Genomic DNA, 20,997 nt, shown 5'->3' with positions numbered 1-20,997 from the left:
CTCACAGGGGCCAGCCCAGCGCCCAGCATGCTCTAGGCACCCAGCCTACACAGAAGGATGGGGGGAGAGGGAGGGATGTGGGATGGGACCCTGGGCAGTAGAGGCCGAGTGGGCGTGGGGGCAGCACTGACCAGTAGGAGTTGATGATTTTGCAGAAGGCCAGCTCGCAGCACATCTTGAGGTTGCCCTGGTGCTCGGGGAGGTCAGCAGCCGAGCACTTGCTTGGGTCCACTTCACAGTTCTCGTCTGACTCGTACAGCGCTTTGATGAACTCCCCTGTGGCCGAGAGGGCAGGAGGGGGCTGTGAGGACCCAGTCAGCATGCCCCACCCTGACCCTCTTGCCCCGAGTCGGCCCACACCCCCTACCTAGTGCGTCCTGCAGGTACTTCTGGCCCACCAGCTTGAGGTACTCCTCGATGGCCTTGGTGGCCAGCGTGTTCTCCCGGAAGATGAGGTGCTCGTTGTCCCCACAGCGGTCCACCTCCGACATCATCAGGTCGGTCAGGAAGTCCTGTGGAGCCAGGTGAGGAGAGCAGACCTGAGCAGGCCTGGCAGGTAAGGCCCCAGGGGTCCAGACCCGCGCTCCCTGGCCAGGAGCCCCTGCTCTGTGAGGCTGCTCCATTGCCAAGGTGCTGGGTCTCACCTGTGGGGGCTTCCGGGGCATGAGAGCAGGGCAGCCTGATGAGGGGACGTGGTGACATCTGAGCTGGACCCCGGATCAGCGAGGCAAGAGCCCCCGCATCATGGCCAGACCCGTGGGACTCAAATCTCTGCTCAGCCCTGCCCCAGCCTGGCGGGGTGACCGAAAAGAGCACCCCCATCCCAGGGCGGAGGACAAACAGGCTGCCCTGCCTCCTCGTACAAGCAGCTGCGACCGTCCACCCATCACTGTGATGAGGTCTCCCACGCCAGACAGGGGCTCGTTCTGTGCAGCCTCACAGGAAAGAAAGACAAGAGGCAGAGGTGGGCCAGCTGCCCTGAAAGGCAGTGAGCCGGGGCTCAGACGGAGGGAGACGGACCTCGGCTTGGGTGGGAAGGTGGCCTGGCTACAGCACAGCTCCCTGGGCAGACCCAGGAGGGGGCCTGAGCCCACGCCTTCCCTCCTGACTGCGGGGAGGCTTACAGGAACCTGCTGCACCCATCCAGGTGGAAACACCCCCCACCTCGGAGTCTGCGCCTCCTCACGCCCACGGCCAGCCTTGTGACCTGGGGAGGGGAGAGGGCAGGCAGGAGGCAAGAGGAAGGGACCCAGGGCAGTGGGGGCACAGGGCAGGGGCCGGCCAGAGCAGGCCGGGTGGCTGGAGTTGTGCCGGGGCTACTGATGCTCCAGAAATGCCTCACCCAACGCACCCAACTTCAGGGCCCTCTGAAATCACAAGTGGGCCTTGAAATACAGAACTGAACTCTGGACCCTGGAGACCTGGTTGGCCAACGGAGAAATAGGAGGGCCAGGGTGGGAGAGTGGCAGTTGGTCTCCCCGGAGACCACATAGCCTGAGGACCCTTCCTGACCGCTGGTGACCTCTAGGGCCTCCTTCTCTGAACACGGAACAGTAGACGTCAGTACTGCGTGTGCTGCTCTGCTCATGCCCACGGGCCCTCCTGAGCTCTTGGGGCAGGTGCGAGGCCCAGGCGGGGATGAGGAGGGGCTCTCCTTAGAGCCAGGACCTGGCTGGGGTGGGGCGGGGGCAGGAAACAGGCACAGAACAGGAAACTGACCTGTCCAAGGCCACACAGCTACCGGGACCAAATCTGGCCTGAGTGTCTTGTTATGAAGGTCCCATTTCTCCTACTGCATTGAGTTGGGGGAGGGGGGCAGTGGGGGGAGATGACAGGGGACGAAGCACGCCCAAGGCCCTCTCCCGGACTCGGAACCCTTGGCACGTGCTCCAGAGAGAGGCATCTCACCCCTTAGCTCCCCAGGGGCTCAGAGCTCAGATGCACATCACCCCAGCAGCCTGAGTCACTCCCCCCACCCAACAGAAGGTCTGCTGAAGAGCTAGAGCCCCGGCTTCCGTCTCCTTCCACAATGAGCACCCTGATTTCTCCTGTCTCAGCTATGAGCCTGAGAGCAAAGGTCCCTTCAGATCAGAGTCAGCCTCCCAGGCCGGCCCAGCCCTCAGGGGCCGCTTACTGAAAGGACAGACTAGAGGCAGAAAGGAGGCCGCTGGAGCCTCTGCTGCCTCCCTTGGTCTCCCTCTGGTTTCCCTCCCTCTCCAGGGGAGGAGGCGGTCCAACCACAGAGGAACGGAGTGCCCCACGCCCACGGGGAAGTACCGCTCCTGGTCCCCCACCACGAGCCCAACGGGCAGGGGCTCTGAAGGGCCCAAAGGAGGCCAGGACCTTCTGGATCAGGCAGAGAGAGAGGATAAGAGCACAGATGGACTGTGTACCCTGGCGTCTGCCTGGGGGCTGAGGCCTGAGCCCCAACCTGTGTCTCCCCCGAAGCCCAGGCTGAGGGCTCGGGACCCTGACCAGGGAGGGCAGTCCCTCACCCCCACCACAGGCCGCAAGTCATGCCACGTCTGGAGGGCAGAGGCTCGCCTCCAGGGCAGGCACCAAGGCCTTCTGCAGCGCAGATGGACCCCATGTTCAGCCTTTCTCCACCGCACACCTTTTGAGCAGCTCCCCCAAGGCCCGCCCAGGGCAGGGGGCAGGGTGGAACCATGTTCTGCTGTGACGGGCAGGTAGGCATGCGGAGCCTTCCAGAGGAGCCGACCTGTCTGCAAAGGCCAGTGAGTGGGTGGGGCTGGGCGTGGCCTGGCAGGGCGGCAGGTGGAAGGCAGTGGGGAGGACAGCAGGGGCCCTCCAGCCCTGGAGCAGGGCCTGCTGGAGGGCTCAGGCAAGCTCTGCTCCAGGGGGCTCCAGAGCTGGGGCGGCTGCCCACCAAGCAGACGGCTGCGACGGTGACTGTGTGCCCCGTGTGCGTGCACTGGGAGTGGGGGGAGGCTGGGGCTCAGACAGCGGCTGCACCCTGGCCGTCACCTGCTGCGATGTGTGATAACTCCACACACCAGACGTGCATGTCTGGGTCGCTGGGACCCTTGTGCCGGCAGAGGTGGGCCTCATGGCCTGCTGCCCTGGAGCCTCAGGGAGGGGCGGGCCTCTGGGACAGTGGGGAGGCCCTAAAGCCACTTCATTGCTGCAAGCCGTGTTGCAGACTGCGGGCTCCACACCTGCCTCTGAGATCAGCTCCAACCACGGAGCAGGTGCACAAAGCCCCCACCCTTCAGGATGCAGCTCCAGATTGAGGGGGCCCACCTAGCTATGACTGGTGCCTCCAGCAGAGCTGAAATCCATGACGTGGACGCGGGGACCGGCAGGTCATCTGGCGCCTGTCCCCCAGCCTCCACGGGGCCCGCGGGAGGCGGCGTCCCGCCGGAGGCCTGTGCACCTACCTTCACCTTGCCCGTGCTCTGCAGGATGTGCACCAAGGCCGACGCCATCTCCTCCTTGGTCTTGGCGCTGAGGATGGGCTCGAGGGCAGCGCAGAGCCCCAGGTAGTGGTTGGTGATGTGCTCGGCGAACTCCTTGTACATCTCCATGGGCAGGATGGTGATGGTCTGGTAGCGCGCCTTGATGCGGATCATGGGCCCGGGGCCCTTGCCGCCCTTGGGGTTGGGAGTCACCACCGGGTACCACTTCTCCACGAACTGCCGGCCGGCCACAGAGGCGGCGGGCAGGCTCACCAGGCCCAGGTAGCTGCTGCGCTCCTTCTTCTTCTTCTTGTCAGTCTCACGATACAGGTGGACGGTGACCATGCGCAGGGGCGGCAGGTTGTGGAACTCGAAGTGCTCGCCCCAGAAGACGTTGTCGGTCTTGAGCTTGCCCGTGGTGCGCGCGTACAACACGTCGTCCAGACACAGCTCGCACAGGTACTTCTTCTTGGCCGGAAGGTCCTTGGCTTCGATCACCCACAGCTTCAGAATGTGCTCCACACGCCGGCTGTTGTCCTACACACGCATGGGCGGGGAGAGGGGCGCAGTTACCAGGAGCCCGGCACCTGGCCCCCTGCCCAGCCTGGAGCCGGGAAGAGCGCTCAGAACTGCTCAGGGCCAGCTCTGGAGTCTGAAGGACATGGGGCCGGATCTCTGCTCTGCCTCGTACACTAGCTCACTGACCTTGGGCAAGCAACCATCTATGATCATCTAAGCCATAAGTCCCTCTGTCATGCAAGTCCACAAGCTGAGAGCAAGTTAAGAGGCCAGCGCGATGCCTGGCACGTGGCGGCCACTGACTGGCTCTTGGGAAGCTTGCTGGTCCACAGAGTCACATGGAGACAAGTACTGCTGAGGTCCTTCCTCAGTGATGGCGCGGTGACCAGGACTCAGCTCCAGGCTGAGTCGGCCAAAAGCAGTGATGACAGCTGGGGAGAGGCCTGGCGGCAGTGGGAACACTGGGCAGTGGGTGCCAGCCTGGGCCAGCAGTGCTTGCCTGGACGAGGGGACTGGTGGCTAAGCTAGACATGGAGGGCTAGGCAGGCATTGGCCACGGGGGGAAGGGGGCACAAGAGTTCCAGACAGGACACCAGCATCCAAAAGGCCGAGCCTGGGTTCTCTGGCCTGGCCGCCCCAGTGTGCAGCTCAGCCTCTTTCCGAGCCCAGCACTATGGCCCGCTCCGGCCCCGACCACACCCCAGTCCCAGCCCCCTCCAGAGCCCCCGCCCTCTGCTCTCTTGAGTCGGAGCCTGTGCTCTGCTCCAGGTGCAGCCTCCGCCCCGTGCTCTGGGGGCTGGGGACACAGGCCCACCTTGTTGGGATGCACGGCTCGCCGCAGGTTCTCCATCCACTTATCCCGCTCAGCTGCTGACCGGCAGGAGAAGCACTTGCTTCCTGAGGACGTCGTCACCTGCGGGGGTGGCACAGTGTCACGGGGAGGGGGAGGCACGATGGAGGACCTCCGGGGCTGGGGTGGGAGGAGGGACCCCGGCTGCCAGGTCTGACGGCACCGCAGCCTCAGGGAGGAGGCAGGACGAGATGCACGGTGCCCCCTGGATTTTATGTTTGCAGGTGGTGCCCAGAGGCCTGTGGTCCCAGAGCAGGATGGTGACAGGACAGCGTCCAGCCCCGTGCCAACTGGAGCCTGAGTCCTGCCTCTGGGCCCTCTGTCTTCAGGAAAGCATCTCTCTGAGTCCACCCTCATTCTCCTGGAGATGGTGGAGACAGAAGGCACAGCTTCTGCATGAATCGGAGGACACTGAGGTCTCCCTCTATCGCTGGCGCCAGAGGTACCCCGGAGACAGCCCCGGGTCGGCCTGAGGGTCGCCTCAGTCCTCAGCTGACACCTGCTGACGATGCTTCTCTTGCTGAATGTGACGGCAGTGGTGGTCACAAAGGGCTAACCTATTTGAGGCCGGACTAGAGAACCGAGAATGGTCTCTCTGGGTGTGCTGGGCCCTGGGGTCTGTCCTGGAACCCTTACCCTCCCTGCCCTGTCTGGCTTGCTCATCCTCCAATCTTCTCTGGGAGAGGAAGCCCAGCCCAAGCTGCTCCTACTCTGTCCCGCTGTCCCCTGCACCTTGCTGAGGGCCCTATCCAGCCATTCATGGGCCATACAAGCCACAGCATCCCCTGCTGTGCACAAGTGGGCAACTAGCATCAGGCTCTCCCCCACCCCAGACAGAGAAGTCGGAGCCCAGGATTCCAGTGCGGCCAGGAGTCCTGAACCAGAAATAGCACCCAAGGGGACACAGGGCTGGGGCAAGGTGCCAGGTACCACCCCAGTCTCCCCTGGAGCTGGGGGCGCCAGGAGGTTGCCACAGCAGTTCCATGCTCATGCCTCTATCGGAAAGCTCCCCTAATTATGCAAGATTGTCGGGGGTGGGAGGCTTCCCAGAGACAGAGGTGGGAAGAGAAAACGAATAATTAGAGAAGCAATTAGGAACTCCCAGGAACACCTGCGACATTAGTTACCCGGGTCCTGACTTGGCCTCGTGAGCTCTGACATCTCTGGGCCAGATTCCCCGTCTACAGGAGGCACTGGACAGGGATCCCCAGGGAACAGCCTGGCCGGGTGGGGTGGCACCCCCTCTGCCCTCACACCTCGGGTCACAGAAGGCGGGGCAGGAAAGATCCTGGCTCTCACCATGCAGAGGCCAGAGAAGGGGGTGCTCTCTCCACGGCCCCACACCACACTGGAGGGGTTTCACAGAGAGGTGAGCAGGCTTGAGCCATTCCACACATGCCTTGGACGTCCCTTCCACCCGCTCGGGACTCCTGCACATCCCCGCGTGGGGGACAGTGCTGGTCAGTCTCCAAGAAGACCACAGGGCAGGAAGGAAGCCCCCATCTCCCAGCTCCACCTGGTCTCTTGGGAGTCCAAAAGCACTGACGGTTTCTGGCCACTGCCCCCAAAGAGTGGAGGCCACAGGACCCTCCAGGAGGGCAGCTGACGGAGAACTGGCCTCCTGCGGGAGGACACCTGGGCCTGCCCCACCCCGCCGCCCAGGACCCACCTCGAAGCAATAGTCCTGGCCCAGGATGCTGCTGTGCACGGGCTTGATGACCACCTCCTCCTCCATGCTGAGGTCCAGCGCCTCCACCGCGCTGCTGGGGCTGAGCAGGGACTCGTGGGAGCGAGACTCTTTCAGCCTGGGCATCAGATGAGACCTGGGGGCGGGCAGCAGGGCTGTCAGGTCAGCCTGCCCTGTCCCCTCCCTTCCCCTCTTCTCCCAGGAGGCCTGCCCAGAACCCCCTGCAGAGGCCATCACACCTCTCAACGCCCACAGTCCTTTCTGTCTTAAGACAGATTCAGGGGTGTGTGTGTGGGGGGGTGATGGTGGTGCGGCAGTCAGACCCGCAGGGAAGAGCAGACCTGACCCAGGCAGTCTTCCAGGGTTGGGTGCCCTCCCCACCCCCCTGGTCCTCTTGCAAGACAGAAGCAATCGCCCTGTCCCAACATTTCTCCAGGCCACCACTGCTTACGGAGCCCTTTCACATACACCAGCACACCCACCCACCGGCCCCAGGTGAGGCAGGTGTGCCGTGGGACTCTGTTCCCTCCTCACACCCGAGGACCATGAGGCTCAAAACGGAAGGGATGGAGCCATCTCTGCAGTGCTGAGAGGCACTCAGTGAGTGTTAAGAGGGAGACAGGGTGCACGCGCTGGGGCTCGGGGCCAGGCCAGGGTCAGGGGGCCCAGCACAGATGGGCCCTGACTGGCTGTGGACCTGGGTCCCTGAGCAAGTCCCTTCCCTGAGCCTCGGCTTCCCCTTTCCACGGAAAGCATCTCAGATGGCACCTGGTGCTTGATGGAAGTCCACCCAGAGAGGCAAAGCTCCCTTTCCACAGTCAACAGGACACAGCAGGCAAGACACCGGGGCCCCTCTCCCACAGCGGGGGCACAGGAAAAGCCAGAGCACCAGCCAGGCCTGCTAAGACCACCCCAGGGCAGAGGCCGGGCAGGCCACGGCCCTCTGCACGTCCAAACTCTGCGCTTAGCTCACCTATACCTCCCCAACTCCAACACCCTCCAGCCATTCAGCTCCTGGCCTCCAAGGGTTAAGCCACCGCCTCTCCCTGCCTTGCCAAAAAAGACCCTCCCTCACTCAGGTCAGTGAGGCGTGGTGGGACCACCACACATCTCCCCTCAGGGCACACACCCTGGAACCCATTTCTACAAGCACCTGCAGTAAGAGGAGCTGAGGCCCCTAAGTGTGGACCCAGGAGTTCAGAGATGAGCTGGACTGGCCCTACCTAGAAGGCCCCACAGGCTGACTGACAGAGGCCACCCTCTAGCCCCAACACTCTGCATCTCCCCTGGCAACGGTCCTCTCGTATGCGTGGCATGGGAGTCAGAGCTAGAAATGGGATCTCAGCTCTTGTGGACCCCACAGCCCCACCAAGAGAACCAGTCAGACTCCCCCTAAGTGTTCCCCCATGCCCAGCAGAAAGCAGGCATAGGGCAGGGCTCCGGTTGGTCGCTGGAGCAGAGCCAATGCCCTCAGGCAGGACTTGTGAAGGCTCCCAGATGAATGGACCAGAGGGAAGCTGTGAGACAGTCTTAAAGCCGACTGGAACCCACCCAAACCTCCCCAGGACCCACTCAAGAACTAAGGCCAATGGCACACACAGCTGTGGTGCCCCTGCACCTCCAGTGCCCTCTCTGGGAGGCAGCACTGCGTACACGCAGACACACACACACACAAACACACACACACACTGCCACGCCACGCCACAGGCGGCGCCGACAGCCTTCTTACCGTGACGAGCCCCCCAGGTCCTGCTCGAGTGGCCCAACCTCCTTTCCCCTCCCAGAGCTGACCAGTGCCGTGGGTGGAGCTGCCGTCCACTGAGCTGAGATTCCACCCTGGGCCTCCCTCATGGAATGTGGCTCCATACCTCAGTGCAAGAGACGCCCTGCCTCAGACACCAAAGAAATCACCCAGCCTCCGACGGGCCGGGACTCAGGCCCCTAGACTAGCTGGGGCTGAAGATCCAGCCCATCGACCAAGATCCGGCTGCTTTCTGGCCCAGCCTGGAAACCCCTGCCAGGTCCAGGTAAGATGCTGGGAGCGGAGCGGGTGGAGCACAGACCCAGGAAGTACGGGGAGGAGCTGGCAGGCTGGGGCCGCCTCCTGCCTGGGGCACCTGAACCAGCCAGCTGGGGAAAGGCAACGGAGACCTATTCTATGGACTGGGCCTGCCCACAGAGACCCCGGTGGTGGTGGTGGTGGGGGAGTGTCCTGGTTCTACAGCCCCAGGAGGCCTGGCACGCCCAGGGCAGACCTCAAAGCAGCCACAGCCTCCTGGAGGCTGTGGCTGCAGACCCCCCTCCTCCTTCCCCACCATCCTACTCCACAAACATGCCCTGGCTGGCCCGGGCCTCACCTGGAAGGTTCCTGATGGCACAGAGTCGCTGTGGGAAGCTCGCGGCTGAGGCATCCTGGGCTAGCCCTGATCCTCCCCACCTCCCAGGGAGCCTCTCGGTGGCAGGACCTGGAGCAGGGGCCCCACCCCACCCCTGCAGCCCAAGCTGACCAGCAGGAGGAGGGGTGGGGCAGGGCCCCGGGAGGCTCAGTGGCCACTCCTAGATCTCCCAGGTGCTTCTGGGACAGAAGTCAAGGGCTGGGCTCTGACCACTGCCCCATAATGGGGAGGCCCAGTGGGCCTGTGCTCTCTGACTCACATGCAGACGCTTAGTCTTCCCTCTTACCTGCAGCTTACCTGCCCCCGAGCTCCCCACAAGGCTCGTGGGGGAAAGGGGCACCTATCCATCAGGCCCTGGCATGCAGCTCTGGGCCCAGAGGGGAGCCGGTCTGTTGTGCCCCTGAAGGGTGGGACTTCCTGGCAGAAGGAGTCTGTCCATGGAAGTGACTGATAAGATGACTGACTGGGACTCAGGGAGGGGAAAAGGTCACGTGGATGCTTCCTGGACCCAGGAGGCCCACCTCAGAGCCTAAGAACCACCTCTTCCAGGAAGCTGGCCAGCTCTGTTCCAGGCCCACAGCACAGCACCTAACACTCCACTCAAGGACTCCAGCCCCATCCATCACCAGGGCAGGCTTCGACCCAGCCCGCCTCTGCTCTGGCCAGCATTGTTGAGCACTTCCTTTCTCACCTCCAGCCCCTGCCTTGTCCGAGGCTGGGCCCGAAGCCCATCCCGGGACGGAGGGAGGGCACAGGCCATCACAGGCTCCCAGACTCCACGGGGGCAGTGAGTGGGCACCATGTTCCTTCCCAGGAAGCTTGGTAAGGTGATGAGACAGTGCCCCGCTCCTTCCCTGTTCGTGGGCGCCCACCTCCTCTAGGTCAGGGCACTCTGCTGATCACATTCCACGGCATACAACTGTGCCAGGAACACTCATCTGCCCATTTCACAGAAGGTAAGATGGGCTCAGGGAGCGGCAGTCCCTGCATCTGCCCAAGGCTCCTGCGGGCAGGGGGGCCAGTTGGTCTGGGAGCCCTGCCCACGGCTGTCCTGTGTGGTCTGGGGGCCTGGGCTCGGAGGCTATCATATGCTAGGCCCCCACCCAGGTCAGGCCCTTCCCTGCTGCGCTGAGGCAGGGGTGGGAGAGAAGGTGGCCCAGCACGCCCACGCATGGCTGCCCCCAGGGACCCCCCGTGGGCTCTGGGGACCAGAGTCTTGTCCTTGGTGACATGGCACCGAAGAGGGCAAAGGCCTTCGCAGGGGGCTCTGGCCGTGCAAATTACCCCCACAGCCCAGGTTTGGGCTACTTCTCACCCACCCCTGCCAGGGACGCTGCATGACCACAGTGTGTCAGAGAGGCTACAGAACCGGGTCTCATCGCCAGGCTGTGGGCTCCGCTTGCCTGGCCCTCCTCCCCGGGCCTGGCCTGCCCTGGGCCGTGCCCACAGGCGACACCACACAGTGCTTGGCTGAATCCTCACAGACTGAGGGGTGGACACCGACCTGACCCTGGAGCGGCCTCCTCCGAGAAAGCAGGTGACCTGCCCAGGGTCTCAGCTCCCTCCTGGTGTCACTTAGCACCCCAGCAACCCCCACCCCCAGGGACCCTTTTCCTTATCTGAAACAGAAAGGACTCCTCTGTCTCAAATGGAAATAAATGGTAACAAGCACAGAGGATGGTCTGCAGGGAGAGGCACTCCCCAAGCGTTGGAGTCATGAAGAGAGGGTTTCTCATCAAGGCCATATAAGCTCAGCTGCAGCCCTGCTGGCCAGGGTCCACCTCACCCTGGGCTCCTCTCCCCCAGGAGTCATGGTTTCCTCAGGCAGGCCTCCTTGGCACCCAGCAAAACCTTCAACACCCAGCAAAAAGCATCTCTTCTTCCAGGCAGCCTTCCCAGACTCCCTGGGCAGAGATGGACCCTGAACCCTGACATTTATCAGGCTGTGCTGGAAGACCCCTGGCAGAGCAGTCTCCTTGCCAGGCAGGAGGCTCCTTGTTGGGAGGGCAGCATCTGGAACAGGGCTAAGATTCAGGGCCCCGGAGTTCCAGGACCAAGGCCTCGAGGTCAGGTGAGTTGTGGGGAGGGAAGGAGGACGGCTGGGATAGAGGAGAATCCTCCCTCAGCCCTCAGATGCTGGTGAGCAGGAGAAGGGACAAAACGACCCAAGCGTTGGTCTCGGGCAGCCGCACCCCAAGACTGTCCCAGACCCAGCTGATCTCTGGACCCTCAACAGTCCCCAGCCCCTAGAGATCCCCATGTCCCCCTTTCCCCACCTGGGCCAGCTGCTCAGTACATCTTTACCTGTATTCTCCACGCATGGAATCCTCACAATTCCCATAAAGGAAGAATCGAGGGATGCCACGATTCTCAGGCCATAGGCAGGAGAGGCGAGGCCACAAGGGAGGAAGGCTGCCCTGCCCTGCCCTGCCTCTGGGAGGTGTCCGGGTTCAGGCCTGGGGGCAGCTGAGGAGGGGCGGCACCCTCCCACTGGATGGGCCCCTCTGCCCGCCCCTGCAGGCCCGCAGTGCTTCAACCTGGGCTTGGACCCGCCCTGCAACTCTGCCCCTGCAACACCCCCAGCAAGTGACCCAGACTCTCCTCTGCGTCCCACCTTCCCTCCAGTCTCTCTCCCCCAACAACGGCCTTCTTTCTCGGCCTTCAAAGCCCAGTCTGAACGTGGCCATCATCATACCGTCCCCGGTCTCCCTAGACAGATGAGCGCTCACACCCAGGCCAGGTGGCTGAACACCACTCCGTACACTTTCCCACCCGACTCCTTACCCGATTCTCATGAGAACCGTCAGGACCGAGGGACTGCGCCTCAGAAAGGCCAGGCAGCTCGCCCAGGATGGCACAGGTGGCAAGTGGCCGAGGGGGACCCGAGTCCCACCCAGCAGACTCCGAGCCTAACGGCATCCGCCCGAGCCTCCATCTCCCCGCTGGCGGCCTTCTGGGGCCACAGTCAGCTGACCTGCTCGCCGTGACCCCTCACTCCAGGTCAGGGAGGAAGAAACCAGGGGGCTGGCCGGGGTCGGACAGCCTGTGCCCAGGGCCCAGGGAAACTTGGGCTCGCCATAGGCGCGGGTGGAGCTGGGGCTGGAGATATGGCCAGGCCCCAACAGCAGTCCATTGTGAGGGCGGGCAGCGGGAACAAGGGGACATTGTCCTGGCTCCAGGGCCTCGGCCTTATCTGATAGCCTTCCAGCCAACCCACGAGCTGTTTTTCAACTCCATCCTTTCTTCTCTGAAAAGGTTAGTGACACAGAAGTTTAGCAAATTCCCTATTATTTCAAGGAGGGAGGAGACTTGAAAATAAAATGTGTGATAATTAAAAAGCCCTATGAGACCACACGGGGAAGACGTTTCCAGCTGCGGGTGGGGTTAGCGGAGCGTGGGACTGGATGGCCTGGAAAGCCAGAGGCTCAGAATCGCCTTCCAAATCTCAAAGGGGCAGAGGGAGCTGCGGTGCATGCCTCCAGCAGGCGGGGCCAAGAACAGGATGGGCCGATTCCAGCTAGACACACTGTCCCTGGGATGGGTGGGCCAGCCCAGTTTGGATTTAGAGGAGAGGGCACGCTGTCTCTGGAGGCATTCGAGGAGCTGGAAGCTTTACATATGCCGAGGAGGGGCTGCCCGCGCTGCTGGGGACTGTTGGCATAACAAACCGGCAGCAGAGTAAGCCCCAGGGGTAAACACACAGCCACACACCTGCAGCTGGGAACAGGCAGGAGAGCCTAGTGTCAAGGGTGCCGGGTACAGGAGCACACATAGTCTCCATTCCCTGTGAAACACACAACCCTGAGGACTTTTAACATGTTGTCCAGGCCTCAGTGTCTCCGACTCTAAGTAGGGAGGGCTGACATACCTTCCTCCCAGGGCTGCTGTGAGGCCAACTGAGGCAAGGCCGGGGAGCCAGGGTCAATGCCAGTGGCCACAGCGGTTACGCAGGCTGGCCCCTGCTCTATTCACTGCCTCATGCCAGGCAGCCCTGTAAGGAGCGAGGGCACAGCTGTGAACAGGCCGATTAAGGGTTACCCGTATTGTATCAAGACTGACATTTCTAGGGTAGCTGACGCTTCTGACATCTGGGGTGGCGAGGTGGGGGCTTTGCGGGCAATTCTCTGTTCCTTTCCCCTGACCACTCAAACCTCCTACCTTCACCAGGCATGCTTCCCCCACCCGCAAACAAACTGCACCTACCCAAATGTTCTGGGATGCTTTCAAAAACAAACAACCCCCCACCAATAAAAACTCTTAACTTCCTAAAGTGAAAGGATGAAAGAGGGTGTCTGGAGGGGGCAGGAGACCCCACGGAGGGGCCAGGTGAGCCCCTCTGCCTGGGACTCTGAGCACAGACTCCCCCAACCTCTCACTTTCCTGCCTGTGTGGTCTTGGATCACGGCCCACAGCCAGGCCTGGAAAGGGCAGACACCCTGGACAAGGTTGGTCTCCACGGAGGAGGCGCCCACTGCAGGGCTGGCAGGACCTGTGGACTCGAGTCAGGTCAGAACATGCCAACCGTGCTCTCGCCTGTCACGGGCAGGCAGGTCCAGGGAGCTGTATCCACAGGGGAAACAGCGGGTCCTGGGCACAGTCAGGGTGAGGGCGCTGACCTCCTGGGAATCAAGCAGCAGGACACAAACAGGGCAGCACCCCCCCTCTCCCCCTACACACACACCCAGGATATCCAGCAGAGTCATATCTTCCCCAGGCCCGGCCTGCCCTGTTGGCCTGGGAACCGCTGGGGTCCCAGGGGCGGGGAGAAGAATGCAGCTGTCTGGTGGTCCCCAGGGCCCTGGGGAGACAGAGCCTGTCCTTAAAAGGCAGGGAGGTTGGCTGCCTGGCCTGGGAAGGTTTCCTGGGATGACAGTGCCTGGAGGCATGGCCCCTCTCAGCCAGGGTTCTCGCCATCCAAAGCCAAGGAGCAGATGCCAGCTGTCACTGGAGCTGGTGTGACCCTATCCCCGTGCGCACACTGAGCTGGGAGCTCCCTGGGCTGGGAGGTGCCCGGTCTTTGGCCTCGCCCCACCCTGGAAGCCTGCACCTCCCTGACACCGCAGGGCTGAGCTGGAGGAGGAGGGTGCGTGCCCGTGACTGAGACAGTAGGACAGGATGGCTCATCACAGGCCCACGGCTCCATGCGGCCCAAAGCCTCGCTCCCATGGTGCCCCGTGTACACTGAATGAGTGATGCCACGGCAGCCTGCACTCAACAGACACAAAGCGCCTACCACATGCCCGGCTCTGCCACAGGTATTCTTTCCAAGGTACACACACCATCAGATGGTCTTCTCCCAACTGCCCTGCATGAAAGGAGGGATCACCCAAGCAGGAAGGGGGTAAAGAACTCAACTAGACCTGATGAACCCTGGCTCATGGAGCGGCCCTCCCGGGACACAGCCTGTCAATCCACAGGACTGGACACAGCAGGCTTCAGGACACCAGAGGAAACTGAGGCTGGGAGAGGAGGGGCTTGGCTGGGGGCGCAGCGTCAGGAAGTGAAAGACAGGAGCCCAATGGCCCGATCGGCCTCTGCTGGGACAGTATGGTACCCACCCCACACCAGGCCAGGACAGGCCTGGAGGTCGGGGATCCAGTCAACCTTGCACCCTGGCAGGGGCCCGGCCCTCTCACTGGGAGGGGAGGGGAACCTGGCCGGCGGGTCCTGGGCTCCTTCCTCTTCCTCTCCACCTTTGATCTGCTTGGATCAGCAGGGCCCTGAACAAGTTCTGAACTCTCTCCAGGCTGCTGCTTCTTCACTTCAGAGACTATAACCAAATCCCCAACATGTCAACTCCCCATTAACGTAGGGACCACATGCTAACCACATCCATTCCTCCTCTGTCACCTGCAAGGCAGTCAGCGATACCTCCTTCCCTGTTGGTGACCTGACCCACGACAGCTTGGGGTGAGGCCACCACTGTGAGTGGTGTTGATGGCAGCCCCCCGAGCAGGAGGGGCGCCCCTCAGCATCTTGACCATCCCCCACACCCCCTTTCTAATTCTGCAGCCTAATGGACTTTTCAGAGAACATTCAGGAACACATTTACCTCCCCACATCCCCATGTCATTTTGCGGGGGGAGGGTGGGTTGGGCAGGAAGGGCAAGGGGCACACAGAGAGAGAAGAAACAAAACACTTTCCATCTATTCCCCCAAGTTATCCTGCAGCCTGAATAATTTTGGGTTTTTAATCAATAGCTGTCAGACTTGTCAAATTACTTTGGGGACCGCAAAGCAGTTTTTAAACATTCATAAACCTCAGAAGAACAGCGAAGTGCCCTGAATTTTAAGAGAAGAGCATCTGAGGAACACTCATTGAACAGGATGCGATTTGGGCAAATGGAAAGTGAGGTGAGGGCTGGGTGCTCCTTCTGCTTCTGAGTAGGGATAGCTCCCTACCTCACCCCACCCCCGGTCCCCAGGAGAAACTGTCCAGCCTCTCAGCAAAACTAAGCAGAGTGACCCCCCAAGCCCCAAGGTCCCCGTGGAAAGCACCCCAATGTAGGAGCACGGCACCAGCCCCATCTGGCGCACCCCACCCTCGCCAGGCCCAGAGTACCAGGCTGCTGCCCGTCCGGGGCTGGACTGTGAGCCCCTCCACTTGGAGGACCCTGATGAAGGGACAGTGCTGTCCCTCCCTGTGAGCCCAGGCTGCACCCCGCTCCTCCTTGCACGCGTGAACACGCCCCTGAATCCCCTTGGCCCCAAGGATCGCACCGCGGATCATGTAGGGTGCAACTAGCTTACGACTGGCTCCCCCACCCCCACCGGGACCATAAATACCTCCAACAGCTGCCTCGGGCCCTGGGGACTCATGACCCAAGTGGGAAAGGATGACGAAATGAAAAAGAAGCGTGAACTGAAGAACCAAGGACTTCCACTCCCCAAGGAAACAACTTCCTCTCTGGCTCATCTAATTCCTCCCAGCTGTCCACTTTCAGGAAGCCCTCCTAGGCTCAGTGGACCCCTCTGAAGAACGTCATCATCTCCCCTCTCCCCTCCACCACCCGAGACACAACTGTCATGCCAGGTGGCCTTCTGGTGCATTCACATTACGGTGACAAGGTGACCTGGGGACTGTCCTTCCCCCATGCCTGGGCACTAAACTTCCTGCCTCAACCAAAGACGGATCAATCGTCAACACAGCCCAGCTCCTGGCATCGTGTGGCTGTGACTGGTCTAATGTGGTAACCTTCCTTAAGAACACACACACGTACACTCCTCTGCCTTCAGTCAAATTCATTAACCCGCATGCCTCAGTTTTCTCATCTGTAAAGTGGGGGCAACACTGCCTTTGGGGTTACGGGTGTAACCTGACATGCAGGAGCCCTGCTTTCCTGGGGCTTTCAGCCCCTTCCTGCCCTGCAGCACTTCAGCTTTAAGTAGGTACCTCCCAGTCCCTATTTAAGGAGTGACGGGCATTGTAGGTTCTGGCTGCTGCTGCTGCTAAGTTGCTTCAGTTGTGTCCGACTCTGTGCGACCCCAGAGACAGCAGCCCACCAGGCTCCGCCATCCCTGGGATTCTCCAGGCAAGAACACGAGTGGGTTGCCATTTCCTTCTCCAATGCATGAAAGTGAAAAGTGAAAGTGAAGTCGCTCAGTCATGTCCGACTCTTCGAGACCCCATGGACTGCAGCCTACCAGGCTCCTCTGCCCACGGGATTTTCCAGGCAAGAGTACTGGAGTGGGGTGCCATTGCCTTCTCTGTAGGTTCTGGCAGCAGTGTCCATTTCCTGTCCTGCCACCGCTTAGGACAGGGGGCTCTGTGGCTTCAGGGAGACAAGGGGCAAAGACACGAAGGAGAAGGGGCACCAGGCCGAGGGAGCGTAGCCCTCAGGTGGGCCTCTCAGCTTTCTCACCTGACAAGTGGGCTGCCCTCACCTCCAGGACCTGCTGCAGGTTGTTACGCTAACAACCCCACCCTGGTTTGAGCTAACCCGGCACCCCAGTATACAGTCACTGGGCGCCTCTCCAGTATGCCAGCGCTGAGCCCGGGGGGCCTAGGGAGCCCGGTTCCCCATCCTCCCAAAGCCTGGCATCTGGGAGTCCCAGCGGGGCCTCAGAGCTCCGATTCCCAGGCTGAAACTCGCGTGAGACAGCTGGGTGGGTGGCTGCCAACAAGCCACCAGCTCCCAGGTCGCAGGCAAAGGCACAGACTCATGTCAAGCCCAGGGCGAGGCTGCCAAGTTCCTCCTGCTCCTTGTGACCTCAGCGATTCTAAGCCGTCCGTGGCTCTCCAGCACCCCACCTCACCCATGACACCCTGCACACCTCGAAGGGCCCTGGCGCCTTGTTTAAAGGACTCCATATCACTGCCACTTAGGGGGTCCAGCGACCCAACCTCAGTTAAGAAAACACACCGTGAAGCCTTGAGGGGCTTCCCAAGGCCAGAGAGGGTGCCAGGCTCCAAGAGCCCACCCTCTTCTCCCACCCCACACTGCTGACTCTAGGATAAGCTAGCCCTGCCTGTCATTTGCCACTGGCCCACGGGATTCCGACTAGTAAGGCCGTACACTGTATATACAGCCTCCGAGGCACGTCCCAACTCAGGCATCCTGGGTTTTGCACCTCCACCTAGAACACACGCAGGAGGCTGGTGAGCCTTACCCGTCGATGCCTGGCTCAAAGACCACCACCTCCGTGCTGCCCGCCCATCCCAGCTGAACTGACTCCTCCCCCCAGGGCTTCCCCTCTACACTCCGCTCCCCCGGAAGCAGAGGCTCAGTGAAGTCCAGGAGCTTGCCCAAGGTCACAGTTCATAGGCACTGGGGCAAGGGCTGGAGGCCTGGCATCCGGGCTCCAACTCCAAACTCTTTCCACTGCCTGTCAATGCCTTTGAGACTTTGACCAAACTTACAGAAACTGTGCGATCAAACACACCAACTTTCAGGTAACTTAGAAAAGTTGTGAGTCACCAGAGAGAGCTGGTGTGTCACCTCCTGCGTCACCTGTCTGGAAAACAGTGAGAAGGCCACCTAGCTGGTAGGGGTCGGCAGCCCCCCAGCCATGGCAGTGAAGGTGGGCAGGGTTTAGGACCACAGATACCTGCAAGAAGCCAGGCATAGGGCTGGCTTCACCTTCAGAGTGCTGGCTCACTCTCCTCCACAGGGCAGTACGAGACAAGCCAAAACCCCTATTTCCCCCGAGAGGAGGTAACTTCCTGGGCACACACTTCTGCATCACAGGCTCCTGACAACTGTTGGAAGCATTTAAGTTGGAGCAAAACACACCCCAAGCTCAACCCACGGCCGGCCTCCGGATCAGGGACCAGACAGAGGCAGGGAGACGGAGAGAGAGAGAGAAAGACTCCAGCTGGGGGCCGGGGCTGGGGGAGAGCTGACACGGCCCCTGAACCCCAGCACAGCCCCACCCAGCGCAGCCCTGGACTCGGCAATTCTGAGCAAAGGCCGGGCTCCTCATTTCCCGGTTCTCGGAGCAGCCACAGCAGCCCCTGGGCCTGCTCACGGAAAAGGGCCACTGACACTGGATTTCCTCTCTTTTAAAAACTAAAAACAGCAACAACACTCCTCCGTTTCTCACTTTTTTGGCGGGCCATCCTAATTGCTTCCACATTCTGGGCCGGCGGGAGATGCCTGCAGCGGGGCAGAGACACCATTGCTGGGGAACAGCCGAAGCCCTCCCAAGGCCAGACACCCTCTCTGATGGGCCGCTCCCACAGGCCTCAGTTAGCTGCTCCCTGGGCCCGAGAGGCTGCTCAGGGGCCAAGGCTGGCGGCTACCCCCCCGCCCTCTTCCTCGGCCTCCCTCATCCCGACCTCCGCTCGGGCCATCAGGTCACTCACCATCCCTCAGTGCGGCCACCGGGCTTGGGAAACCGAGGGGCTGGGCCAGCCACCCCCGCTGCCCGCTGTCCCCCACTGGGCCCAGCCAGTCCAACCCCACTCTGGTCCTAGACATACCGCTCCAGCCCTGTCCGCTGGGACTGAACATGGCTAGTTAAACAAAGGCTAAGTTCCAACTCTCTGTAATGTGCTTTTAAAGGGCCAGTGTCCCACTTGGGGTTGCTGAGGACTTAAAGGCACAGCTCCCTTTTTCTGTACAGGACACAACACGGCAAAAATCCCCAAATCCCTCAAAAGTCAGGATCAGATTAGAAGTCTCGGGAAGATTTTAGACAAAATGCCCAATAGTAAAAATCCAAATTCACCTGTTGTTGTTCACTTGCTAGGTTGTATCCAACTCTTTGTGACCCCATGGAATGCAGCAGGCCAGGCTTTCCTGTCTTTCACTATCTGCCAGAGTTTGCTTAAATGCACGTTCATTGAGCCAGTGATGCTATCTATCCACCTCATCCTTTGCCGCCCTCTTCTTTTGCCTTCAACCTTTCCCAGCATCAGAGTCTTTTCCAGTGAGCCGGCTCTTTGCATCAGGTGGCCGAAGTATTGGAGCTTCGGCATCAGTCCTTCCAATGAATATTGAGGGTTGATTTCCTTTAGGATTGACTGGTTTGAGCTCCCTGCTGTCCAAGGGACTCTCAAGAATCTTCTCCACCACGACAGTTCAAAAGCATCGATTCTTTGGTGTTCAGCCTTCTTTATGGTCCTATTTTCACATTTGTACACAATTACTGGAAAAACCATAGCTTTGACTAGATGGCCCTTTGTCAGCAAAGTGACATCTCTGCTTTTTAATATGCTGTCTAGGTTTGTCATAGCTTTCCTTCCAAGGAGCAAGCATCTTTTAACCTCATGGCTGCAATCACCATCCACACTGATTTTTGGAGGCCGAGAAAATAAAACCTGTCAGTGCTTCTACTTTTCCCCTTCTATTTGCCATGAAGTGATGAAACCACATGCCATGATCTTAGTTTTTTAAATGTTGAGTTTTAAACAAGCTGTTTCACCCTTCTCTTTCACCCTTGTCAAGAGGCTCTTTAGTGCCCCTTCATTAATCCTGCCATTAGGGTGGTATCTACCATCTGCACATCTAAGGTTGTTGATATTTCTCCCGGCAATCTTGATTCCAGCTTGTGACTCATCCAGTCCAGCGTTCTGCATGATGTACTCTTCATGTAAGTTAAATAAACAAGATGACAATATACAGCCTTGACATACTCCTTTCCCAATTTGGAACCAGTCTGTTGTTCCATGTCCAGTTCTAACTGTTGCTTCTTGACCCACAGACAGGCTTCTCAGGAGACAGATGAGGTGGTCTGGTATTCCCTTCTCTTTAAGAATTTTCCAGTTTGTTGTGATCCACACATTCAAAGGCTTTAGCATAGTCAATGAAGCAGAAGTAGATGTTTTTCTAGAACTCCCTCACATTCTCTATGATCCAATTAATGTTGGCAATTTGATCTCTGATTCTTCTGCCTTTTCTGAACCCATTTTGTACATCTAAGAGTTCGCTGTTCATGTATTGCTAAAGACTAGCTTGAAGGATTTTGAGTATAGCCTTACTAGCACACAAAATGAGCACAGCTGTCCAATAGTTTGAACATTCTTTTGCACTGCTCCTTCTTTGGGACTGGAATGAAAAGTGACCTTTTCCAGTCCTGTGGTCACTGCTGAGTCTTCCAAATTTGCTGACATATTGAGTACACCACTTTAGCAGCAGCATCTTTAAGGATCTGAAATATTTCAGCTGGCATTCCATCACCTTCTCTAGCTTTGTTTGTAGTGATGCTTCCGAAGGACCACTTGAGGCTCTAGGTGAGAAGACACCATCATGGTTTTCCGGGTCAACTTTTTTATATAGTTCTTCTGTGTATTCTTGCCACATCCTCTTAATCTCTTCTGCCTCTGTTAGGTCCTTACCATGTCTGTCCTTTAGTGCACCTATCCTTATGTGAAGTGTTTCTTTGATATCTCCAATTTTCTTGATGAGATCTCTAGTCTTTCCCGTTCTATTGTTTTCCTCTACTTTTCTGCACTGTTCATTGAAGAAGGCTTTCTTATCTCTCCTTGCTATTCTCTAGAACTCTGCATTCAGTTGGGTGTATCTTTCCCTTTCTCTCTTGTTTCTTCTCTTCCTTCTGCAGCTACTTGTAAAGCCTCCTCAGACAACCACTTTGCCTTCTTGCCCTTCTTTTTCTGTGGGATGGCGAAATCTCAAGAATAAGAGTGGGAAAGACAAATTTTTCAACCCTCACAACAGGCCAGCACAA

The 20,997-nt window shown here is 59.7% G+C and overlaps 1 protein-coding gene across 13 annotated transcripts in view; it reads right to left on the bottom strand.

Moving 5' to 3' along the window:
- DAB2IP (DAB2 interacting protein) overlaps positions 1 to 20,997 on the bottom strand; it is a 212,314-nt gene that overhangs the window by 21,694 nt on the left and 169,623 nt on the right. For 10 of the 13 annotated variants that reach the window (XM_027556166.1, XM_027556164.1, XM_027556175.1 and 7 more), the window contains 5 exons: positions 6,455 to 6,608; positions 4,750 to 4,848; positions 3,399 to 3,953; positions 368 to 512; positions 132 to 276 (listed from right to left, as the gene is read on the bottom strand). In XM_027556166.1, the coding sequence (XP_027411967.1) occupies positions 132 to 276; positions 368 to 512; positions 3,399 to 3,953; positions 4,750 to 4,848; positions 6,455 to 6,608 (1,098 nt within the window). Of the gene's footprint in view, positions 1 to 131; positions 277 to 367; positions 513 to 3,398; positions 3,954 to 4,749; positions 4,849 to 6,454; positions 6,609 to 8,201; positions 8,465 to 11,652; positions 11,847 to 18,673; positions 18,812 to 20,997 lie in introns of those variants that run through there. The other 3 variants (XM_027556171.1, XM_027556170.1, XM_027556169.1) reach the window with 3 other exon arrangements.

Source organism: Bos indicus x Bos taurus, chromosome 11, assembly GCF_003369695.1.
Source record: "Bos indicus x Bos taurus breed Angus x Brahman F1 hybrid chromosome 11, Bos_hybrid_MaternalHap_v2.0, whole genome shotgun sequence".
Classification (NCBI taxonomy): Eukaryota; Metazoa; Chordata; class Mammalia; order Artiodactyla; family Bovidae; genus Bos; species Bos indicus x Bos taurus.
This window is presented reverse-complemented; position numbering and strand designations above follow the sequence as displayed.